At 41.4% G+C, this 11,459-nt stretch overlaps 1 protein-coding gene across 2 annotated transcripts in view; it reads left to right on the top strand.

Annotated features, from left to right (window-relative positions):
* Positions 1-10,161, top strand: part of LOC120940336 (acyl-CoA dehydrogenase family member 11-like) — a 65,648-nt gene extending 55,487 nt beyond the window's left edge. For both annotated transcript variants that reach the window (XM_040353115.1, XM_040353116.1), the window contains exons 6-9: positions 1,867-2,008; positions 5,032-5,153; positions 7,727-7,833; positions 9,587-10,161. In XM_040353115.1, the coding sequence (XP_040209049.1) occupies positions 1,867-2,008; positions 5,032-5,153; positions 7,727-7,833; positions 9,587-9,593 (378 nt within the window). In that variant the 3' untranslated portion in view covers positions 9,594-10,161. The remainder of the gene's footprint in view (positions 1-1,866; positions 2,009-5,031; positions 5,154-7,726; positions 7,834-9,586) is intronic.
* The last annotated feature ends 1,298 nt before the right edge of the window (positions 10,162-11,459 follow it).

Below are 11,459 nucleotides of genomic sequence, written 5' to 3' on the forward strand. Positions count from 1 at the left end.
CGTTTCCATTCAGAAAAATATCTAAAAGCTTCCAAACAAGTCAAACAGCGCAACAAATGACTAGACCCTACCCCAGATCCACCTGGGCTTCCTCATTCTTGGGCATTAATGATCCTTACAGATCGTGCAAAGGTGGAGTTGCTTAGATGTAGGCGTGCAGTCTATAAATATGGTAATAAACCAGGAAAACTGCATGGGCCTTCAGAGATGTTTGGACCAGAAACTATATCCCACAAATTAGAAGTAAGGCTACTTTCACACTAAGGCGCTGGGTGCGCTGGCGGTTTTACCGTTGTGTTTGGCGCGATTTTCGGCCGCTAGCGTTGCGGTTTTAACCCCCGCTAGCGGCCAAAAAAGGGTTAAAAAGGCCTGCAAAAACTCTGCTTTGCTGCGTTTTGCAGGCGGGTTGGAGGCACAACCCCATTGTTTTCAACGGGCAGGGGAGCTATAGGAGCAGTATTTTTACTTTTTTAGCATCCTGCCAGCGCAACGTTCCAGTGTGAAAGCCCCCAGGCTTTCACACTGAATAGAAAGGAGTGGCTCAGGTGCTATTTTTAGCGCAATAGCGACTGCAAAGCGCCTCAGTGTGAAAGCAGCCTAAGTGGGAATGTGGTTAAAGACTCTGCATCTATAGCTGCAGCTTTTTGGTCTTATTATGTTCATCTGTATAATGTTTACACTTTGAGGCCTCCCTCTAAATTAGACTGCAATTTAATTTTTATTTGCGTGTTATTTGCCATGAGGTGCCATGTTGAACTTCTAGTGACCAGTATGAGAGCGTGAGAGCGATAACATCAAATTTAACACACCTGCTCCCTACCGGTATTCACATCTGAGACTTTGTAACACTAATAAGTCACATGTCACCGGGGAGGGAAAATGGCTAATTGGGCCTAATTTGGACATTTTCAGTTAGGTAAGTACTCACTTTTGTTGCCAGTGGTTTAGCCATTAGTAGCTGAGTTATTTTGAGGGGACACCAAATGTACACTGTTATACAAGCTGTACACTCACTACTTTACATTGTAGCAAAGTGTAATTTCTTCAGTGTTGTCATATGAAAAGATATAATAAAATATTTACAAAAATGTGAGGGGTGTACCCACTTTTGTGAGATACTGTAGCTCCACAAATAGACATTTACAAAGACTTTGGAGCTGGCATGGGGATTATAGGATGGCACCTTGTCCGAGCCTCCTATGGAATTATTATTTCCTGATTTATTCCCTGCAGCAGATATATGTGTAAATAAATAAACAGAATTTTTTATATATAGGAATGAAAAAATAAATAAAAAAAGGTTACACATATATTTAGCTGTGTTAAACAATACTTAGTACAGACTACAAACATCACATGTGTGAAGGCCGGGGTAGTTTACACTTGCCTTGAAAATTGGCTTCGGACATGCTTTGTTAAAGCTCTCTGAACACCAAAGCTCCTGTCACTAAATAAAATCATTAGCTTACAATCCTGTTTACACCTTGCTTTTGCTTTGCTTCAGCTTCGCTTCAAAAATAAAGCCTCCATTGAAGGCTTAAAGCACCTGCAGCATTTGGGAGGTTTTAATTCAGCTTTAGCTTCACTTTGTTTTTGAGAAATTGCAGGTATGAGATATATACACACACACACACACAGGGCATCTGCCAAGCTTCAACAAAGCTTCAAAAGAGCATTACCAAAGCATCACTAAAGCTTTACCGAAGCTTCACTGAAGCATCATCGAGGCATCAAAAACACATCATAAAAGCATGTTAAAGTGGTAGGCGCTTTAATGTGCGTTGAAGCCGCCACAAGTGTTAATGAGACCTAATGGTTTTCTAGGTTGTTTCTTGGTTTTTCAAAGTGAACTTTACTGTCTTTTAGGCTCGTGTGATCGCTGTTCTGGACTGGGAACTGTCCACAATTGGAAATCCTATATCAGACTTGGCTTACTTTCTTATTGGTTATTTTTGGCCTCAAGAAGAACCCATTTATGGTGGTGACAAATCCTTCGGTGATATTGAAGGTAGGAATTAAAGGCAACCCGAACTGACAGAAATATTGGGGTTACCATTGCTGACCACCCTTAAAAATGGGAGTTGCTTGGCTGCCTGTGGTTCCAATACTTAAAAAGACCAAAAAGAAGCACAGATCAATGCATATTTCACCAGCACACCATGGACCTTTATAATAATGTCCAAATGTTTATTGAAGTGATCATTTCGCAGCAGTAATGTGACATCACGCCCACGAATGTAATACCTTTTTTTCCGCGCAGAGCAGTGCGAGGCACTCCACTGCTGTACAGTGCGAGGCCCGTAAGTGAACTTTGAGATGTCAGTGTGACATCTCAATAAAGTTCCTTTAAAAAAACAAAGAAACAGTGCAATGCACCAGGATCAGTGCATCCTTGCTGCACTGATCTCAGCCAGACCACACTGCACACAAGTTGCTGCATTACAATGCAGTGTCTGTTGTGAACATACCCTATGACACAAGACATGACAAGACATATTTCAATTTTTAAATATGATTGTATTTTATTTTATAAATGTGAGGGGAGTCCTGATAAAATTTAAGGGATAATGCCTGGGTTTACGTGTAGGGATCGTGTGATTAATGAGAATAGAATGTGAAGGTGGCACCCTCTTGGATTGGAATCTGTAGCCTTCCTAAACACCAGAGCGCCAGTGCACTGCTACTTCTGGGCCACTGAACGACATCCCTTGTGATGAAATGCTTCGGCAAGAGCTTAGTGGTGATATCATTTTGCCTGCTCAGGAGAGCAGTGTAATTACAATGTGCCAGAATCTTATCTGTATTTTGTAAGGACACATATATATATATTTTAACTACTTTCCTCCCACGCTACAGCCAAATGACGGCTACAGCATGGGCTTCCAGTTCTGGGAGGCCATCCATGGACAGCCTCCCAGTACCCCGTCTCTTGCGTGCCCCCCTTGAGGCACATTCTGTGACCACTGTGTCCTTCAGACACAGCTGATCACAGATCTTGATAAACGGACTTGCCGGTTATCGTCAGTCCTTTCCTCCCATGCTGTGTCTATATGAGGAAAGGAGAGCCTTTAACCGGCAAGCCTGTCAGTACATTGTACACACGGATAATCAGTGCCCTTTTATCAGTGCAGCCCATCAGTGCCTATCACTTTAGGCCATCAGTGCCGCCTCATCAGTGCACATCAATGAAGAAGAAAAATTACCTAGTTGCTAAATTTAATAACAGAACCTAGGAAAAACTATTTTTTTCCAAAATGTTGTATTTTTTCATTTGTTTATTTGTTTAAAAAAAAACTAAATACAAAAAAGTGCAGCGCTAAAAAACATTAATGTGAAAAAAATGTTATATAAACATAAACAATTGAAGAAACACTTGTGTAGTGAATGGTAAATGGGAAGTTAGCTCATGAGAGCCAAAGTATATGTGTCTAGCGATCAAGCTAGTGGAAAACACTGGATAAATGCAAAAAAGCAATCAAAGTTCAATGATCTGTGGGGAGAGTTCATGAAACTGCTTCCAGCTGGAAAGGTGAATGCACTTCACAGATGATGTAAATTCAAACAAACAGTGGTAATGGCTTGTCTGTAGCAATCTCCACGTTGGTATAGGAAATAAAAAGGGTACTCTTACCAGCTGTGGTGGACTTGCGTGCTAATACTAGCGCCAAGTCAGGTAAAGCGTGGTGGTCACAGCGGACCCTGGGTTTTGTGCAGATGGATGGCTCTGTTGGATGGTTCAGATGGTCGCTCCACTCAGGATATTGGAACCGATCTGGTCAGACGCTCTCTCCAAGGCAGAAACCCCAATGGGTGAGGCCAAATGATGGAAAAGGCCACACTCGTGGAACACAGCATATGTGAGGAATAAATGAAAAAATGCTCCAATGGTGCAGGTCAAACAAGTAAAAACCGTGAAGGCTTTATTTTGTTAAAAAATGTAACAGTAAAATCACGTGAAATTGGGATCATAAAAAGCAGTATGGGGTACTCAGCATGTTACCCGACGCGTTTCGGCATGTGGCCCCTGTTGATGGCTTTGAGCCGAAACGCGTCGGGTAACATGCTGAGTACCCCATACTGCTTTTTATGATCCCAATTTCACGTGATTTTACTGTTACATTTTTTAACAAAATAAAGCCTTCACGGTTTTTACTTGTTTGACCTGCACCATTGGAGCATTTTTTCATTTATTCCTCACATATGCTGTGTTCCACGAGTGTGGCCTTTTCCATCATTTGGCCTCACCCATTGGGGTTTCTGCCTTGGAGAGAGCGTCTGACCAGATCGGTTCCAATATCCTGAGTGGAGCGACCATCTGAACCATCCAACAGAGCCATCCATCTGCACAAAACCCAGGGTCCGCTGTGACCACCACGCTTTACCTGACTTGGCGCTAGTATTAGCACGCAAGTCCACCACAGCTGGTAAGAGTACCCTTTTTATTTCCTATACCAACGTGGATATTGCTACAGACAAGCCATTACCACTGTTTGTTTGAATTTACATCATCTGTGAAGTGCATTCACCTTTCCAGCTGGAAGCAGTTTCATGAACTCTCCCCACAGATCATTGAACTTTGATTGCTTTTTTGCATTTATCCAGTGTTTTCCACTAGCTTGATCGCTAGACACATATACTTTGGCTCTCATGAGCTAACTTCCCATTTACCATTCACTACACAAGTGTTTCTTCAATTGTTTATGTTTATATAACATTTTTTTCACATTAATGTTTTTTAGCGCTGCACTTTTTTGTATTTATTTGTCTGGACTTTGTTTGTTTGTGTGCTGGCTGCTTTTTGGGTCATACCTCTTATCACTAATTTTTCTAGTTAGCGCAATTTTTCCCCCACATATCCGTTAAAAAAAAACTGTTGTGATTAAATACTACCAAAAGAAAGCGCTATCTGTCTCGTAAAAATATAAAAAATTTGATTGTGTACAGTGTTGCATAACCGTGCAATTGTCATACAAAGTGTGACAGCGCTAAAAGCTGAACATTTTTCATCTGCATGTGTTCTTTATTTGTTAGGAGTACCACCCTATGAGGATCTGATGAGCATTTATAGCCAGCGTCGAGATGTGGATTCGCCAGTGCATGACTGGAAATTTTTTCTTGCATTTAGCTTCTTTAAGATTGCTGGACTAGCACAGGTAACAGAGTGGAACACTTTATCTCATATGTGTTTAAGCACTTCCCACCCAGTCTGTTGTCAAATGAAGACTAGGTGGGGCATTCGTCGTTCCGGGTAAACAACATATAACGTCCTTCTGGAATACCCCTCACACTGAGCCGTGAGGACACGATCTGTCACCGGCTGTGGCTGTGAGTGATCACTGTACTATCTTGCTGCCTGGTACCATGTGATCTCTGTGACCAATCACTTCAGATCACATGAAAATTGTAAACATTGGATGACTTCCTTTCATGCCATTATTGTGTACAGTTTAGTTTGTCACAGTGATCACGTTACAGACAGGGCCAATCACAGCCCACCTGTGATTAGCTGTGGGTATTCACAACAATACACACTGAATGAATTGATTTCATTCCGTAAAAATGGTTGCTTAAACTAGAGAAATTCATTGGTATAAGCAATAATAATGTGTAAAAAAAACAACTTTCCTGATCACTTCTCCAGAGTAGTACAGTGTTACTATGGTAACACTTTATTGCTCTGGTCACAGTGTGATTTAAAAAAAAAAACAGTTTGGCACAACTTTTTGGAAAAATTAAGAAATTGAAAATCATTATTGTTTTTTTTACAATCTTATTTTTTTCTTTACATACTGTCACCAGTGTCCCTGATCACCCCCACGCCCATTATATGATGACCCTATACTGCAATGGTGACAGTATGTACAAAAAAATAATAATAATAATAGTATCTCACAAAAGTGAGTACACCCCTTACATTTTTGTAAATATTTTATTATATCTTTTCATGTGACAACACTGAAGAATTGACACTTTGTTACAATGTAAAGTAGTGAGTGTACAGCTTGTATAACAGTGTACATTTTCTGTCACCTCAAAGTATCTTAACACACAGCCATTAATGTCTTAACTGCTGGGTACAAAAATTAATATGTCCAAATTGAGCTCAAAGTGTCAATATTTTGTGTGGTCACCATTTTTTTGAAATGTCACAAAATGACGCTGCAGTAGGTGACCTGACGTGTCATGCATTGCACTCCTAAAAAATTTAGACATGCTGCATTTTTATGCAGTGTACCCCAACTCAGTGTTTTTTTGGGAACGGAGCACATAAAAAACAAATGCTTTCTATGTACCCTCGCATTGAGCCTGCTTTTGTTCTATGCAGATCAATGGACATAATGGGAACGAGTCACTCATAAGCATGCAATTGTTCCTTAATTGCCGTGGTGAGCAGATTCCAAATCAGTTTGTTAGAATTATGCCATGTAGGCATTACCAGTGTTAAAAAAAAAGTTAAAGGATTAATGTATATTGACAAGTTAAAAGTCTTAATATATTGTCATTTTGCCAGGTAAAGTTCATTTTCTTGTTGGAATCAGTATATACAGAGTTATAGTGAGCTGAAAATATATGTAACGCTTGACTTTTCCTCATAAAAGTTGGCCTGACTTCTCCCCTCTCCCCTTCTTATGCCTAGTACACGCGAGAGGATTTATCCGCGGAAACGGTCCGGAAACTGGCGGACTAACCATCAGATCAAAATCCGTGCGGAATTCCCTCCGCGGTGACGTGTCGCGCCATCGCCGCGATGATGACGCGGCGACGTGCGCGACGCTGAAATATAAGGACTTCCGCGCATGCGTCGAATCATTACGACGCATGCAAGGGAGGGAATCGGACGGATTGAACCGCTGAGTCTGTACAATCGGATAGATTTCTTAGCATGCTAAGAAATTTTGACCCGCTGGAAATCCATCGCCCGGAAAAATATCCGCGGATAAATATCCGCTGGATCGTACACACCAGCGGATCTATCCGCTGAAACCGGTCCGCGGATACATTTCAGCGGATAGATCCTCTCGTGTGTACGGGGCCTTAGCCTCCTTATTGCTCTACAAGAGACTTCATTGTCTGATAGGGAGGTGGGAGGTTCTGGGTCAGGCTGGATTTTTACATAACAAGTCAAGATTTTGCATATTACTTCACCTTCCACTGTGTATAGCTTTCTCAGGTTTACTTAATTCTAAAAACTTCTTCACAAAGACTGATATTTATGTATATAGCTCTTAGAAGTTGTAAAGGCATAAAGGCTTGTGTTTTTTCACCTTAATGCATCCTATGCATTAAGGTGAAAAAACACCTTGCAGTGTCCAGCCCGCCAGCCCCCCCCTGTTTTACTTATCTGAGCCCTGAATTTCCGTGGGCGCGATCCCGCGTCGCTCTCTCCATTTGGTCTCGGCTCTATATTGGATAGATTGATAGCAGCGCAGCCATTGGCTCCTGCTGCTGTCAATCAAATCCAATGACACGGGCACCAGGGGGTGGGGTCGAGTCGTATGCTCGCCGTTCATAGACACAGAAGCGTGCCCGCAAAGTAACCCCCTCAGGAGAGGGCTTCCCAGAGGGGGTTATCTAATGCGGGGAGGAGACGCGAGAGCCGCCATGGAACCCCAGAAGAGGACGATCGGTACCACTCTGTGCAAAACAAACTGCACAGTGGAGGCAAGTATGAAAAAAAAAACGCGAAGCTTTAATATCACTTTAACATAACTGTTTTGTTATGTAGGGGATTCATGCAAGGTTTCTTCTTGGGAGTTCCAGTGGGGAGAATGCCAGCATATTTTCTGATATGGTTAAACCTCTGGCTGAAAAGGGACTCAGATTAGCTAAAAGGTAAGATTCCTTCTTGCATTGCAACATACCAAATTCGTATTTAAAGTGAACCTTCTGTGATTTTTTCAACTTTCCATCTATTAAATCTTCTGCCCTTGTTGTTTTAATTTTGGATAGTAAAAAGTTTTTATTTTTTTGCCAATAAATACCTTATACAGCCCACTTCCTGTTTCTTGTCTGGTCACTAGCCTAGGCTTATGACATCATGCACAGCTCTCTCTCTCACTTTTGTGAGAGTTTGCCAGGAAGGGAGGGGGAATGTGTCATAAGAAGGCCAATGAAAGCTGCAGAGCTGGAGGTGTGCCTGCCCCTGTGTGTCTGTGTAAATCCGGGAAGTGAACAGGTAGCAGCTTCAGCTGCCCACAGTTAAAATGGCTGCAGCCAGACTCAGTGGAGGGAGATTTCTACAGCATAATTGGCAAGTACAGAATCACAGTATATATATAAAATAATATGCAAAGTGGTTGGAGGGAAGCTTCAGAATGGCAAAGATGTTTTTATTACAAATTATGTGCACTTTTCAAAGGCAAATGATTAAATTAAAATAAACATCCTAGTACTTACCTGCTCTGTGTAATGGTATTGCACAGAGTGGCCCTGAACCTCCTCTTATGGGGTCCCTTCTGTGTCTGCCACCATAACAAACAGCTTGCTATGGAGGCAGACGTGTGGGCTTAGTCCATAGACACACACAACACATCGTAGCCCCCCCGATCCCTCCTCATAGCATTTGATTGACAGCAGCAGCTGCCAATGGCTCCCGCTGCTGCCTAAGTTCCTGTGAGTAGAGTCAAAAACATCCTGTAGGGGAGTAGAGTGTGAATCAATACGCACCCTAAGGAAGTACCATCCTTGGGAGACAATTATAGAACTCTAAGTAAGGTTTGTGATAACACGTGGACCTCTCCATGGGGAGGATCCAGCCAGTGGTAGAGGGTGGGATTATTGTGCTTGTGGACAAATCGCTGTCCCTGGGCCACATCTTTGTCATGAATATTGTGTTTTCAATGGCATGGAAGCATGTCATAGAAGCGACGCGTAAAGGAGTTGCGCCACATCCGATTGCACTATGTGCATTCCGGAAGCCGGAATGCGGGCTGTCCGAAAACAACCCCGGGGGAAACCAATGAAAGTGTCCCCTGTCCCATAATAAGCTGGGGAGACACAGGCCATGCAGATGCCACCTATCAATGAAAAAATAGATTAGAATAGCAGTGCACACACCTGTATACATGTGTATATTTAATTGATCGGATAAATGAAAGGGGATTGGAATGACATTACACGTATACACATATATACAGTACATATAGAGACAAATAACGGAGTAAATTATTGAATGTTACCATACATTGAATAGATGAAAGAATATAATTTTTTTTAGATGCCCCCTGTGGTGAACTATATTACTACAGTATATATTTACAACATCCAGATATATGGTATAGTCCTTGCTCCTATGTGGGTGTTTCCTTTTTGGGGTTTTGGAGATGTTCCCCAAGTGCTCCCCAGGCTACTTGCCTCCACCCTATGATTTAATACTATATAGGTAATTTTGCAATATATACCTTTTAGAAAATATTGACTTGTACCATGAAATATAATTTGCCCCGCTCTGTGGAATGTCGCAATGAATGTAGAAATTTTATGTACATTTTTCTGATAAGAAAAGATGATGCTGTGTGTAAAGAAATTAATTTGGGATTTTGCTACATGAAACATTGATTGTCATATCTTGTACATGTTGTTACAGTCTTTGACAGGATCTGAGGCCCTGACGAAGCGGGTCAACCCTCGAAACGCGTTGGCTAAAGTATATACAAAACCAGATCTTGAACCTAGGATTACATCACCCTGGACAAGCAGTTTGTTAACTTGTTTTATGGAAGGGTTAAATAGTTGTTTACTATAACGATGAATAATATTTTAGACTGTAGAGTGCTACCTAAGGGTCTGTTTTGAAGATGTTTGTTCTAAGCACATTTGTTTTTTCTAAGCATATTTGAAAAATATGTTATAGTAAAAGTGAAACTTGAATGAGGAACTAAGAAATTAAAGAATAGCTTAGTAGTGAGACAGCTAAAGGAAGCTGTCTGATGGAAAATTTGAGCTTAAGACTATTCTTTAAGTTATGAATAATGAATATGTTCTAATATGTGTATCTCTATGATTGGTTAAATTAATAAGGAGGTCTTCTCCCTTATTAAAAAGGAAATATGTCATCCAAACATGTACCCCTTATTGGTGGAAAACAAATTAATAACACCCATCTCACCCTGTGTACTTAAGCTCTTGTACAAGCCAAAATAAACAAGTCTCTGCTCTTCATTCCAGTGTGTGTCTGTGTCTGATTTAAGCAGAACTTCCAGGGCCCTGAGCCAAGGCAAGGTAAGAGGGAGACCGATGGTAGAATTAAACCACTACAGTTCAGTGGTGTCAGTTAAAGTGGGATAGGTTAGGTAGAGGCCACTTTTTTGGTTGCCCTCCTATTACGGACTCAATGTAGGTTAAGGGATATAAAGAGGACTGGATGGCAGCTGCCAAAGTGCATATGTCCTCTTCAGTTGCTCAGGAGGAGGACCGGACACTGCAGGCTGCCCAGATGCATACTGTGGGTTCCGGTTGCTTCAGAAGGGCTGGCCAACAAGCTGCCCCTAGATGCATATTGTCCGTGCTGGTTGCTTTAGACACTCCGTCCAATAGGCAAAAGTGTCAGGATATCCAGAGCTGTGGAGCTCGTGGAGAAATTAAAGCCTAGCAAGGTAAATGTAACGGGATCCCAGAGGTCTCCCTTTAACCCACTTGATGAATATATTTGTATATAGAGTATAAGCGCTTCTAAATAGTAATTGTTAAGTAGATGTATTAATGTGTCTCTTGATGACCATCTTAAGGGTGAAGACATGGAATGATAATAGGGAGGGTAGTGCTGCGCTAATGGGTGGTGGATGGGTGGGTGTATGGACAAGTGGGGGAAGGGAATGGAAGATGGTATAACTGAAAGTAGGAACAGTGTAACCAAAATAACATAAACAAAAAACTGATCAGTGAACAATACTGGTGCAAATCATATAACTCCACACATTTCTCTTAATGTGATAACATGAAATAAGGTAATGGATAGTGCAAAAAACAGTATTTTGTGTATAACACAACACCCGAATAACTGTGATGGGTAACAGTATTAAACTGGTGATAAAAAGTCCATAGACAAGGCTTGAGCTGTGTCAGCCAAAATATATATGAATAATAATTAAGCAGTCCAAAAAGTAAGAAAAAAGTGCTGGTGTAGGTCCGCAGTGTGAGGTGGAAGAAGGATGGGTATCCAGTGATCCTTTTAAGGTGAATAAGGGTGTCCCCTTACCTTACTGCTGTAAGGTAACAGCATATAGATCCAACCACATTAGGTGGTTAACCAGATGGGCTTTTATCCAGAAACGATAGATCCTCCTTGGAAATCTCGTCCCGGATTGATGAGTATCACACCCCAAAGAAAATAAAGCATCGATAGTGTGATATCGTTTAAGATTTTAATTCTCGTAAAAAGTATAAACAAGGGTACTCACATTGTTACAAATACAATAAGGCATGTAAAAAAGGAGAGCAGTCTATCGCCAACGTCACCT

This window comes from Rana temporaria, chromosome 5 (genome assembly GCF_905171775.1).
Source record: "Rana temporaria chromosome 5, aRanTem1.1, whole genome shotgun sequence".
Lineage (NCBI taxonomy): Eukaryota > Metazoa > Chordata > Amphibia > Anura > Ranidae > Rana > Rana temporaria.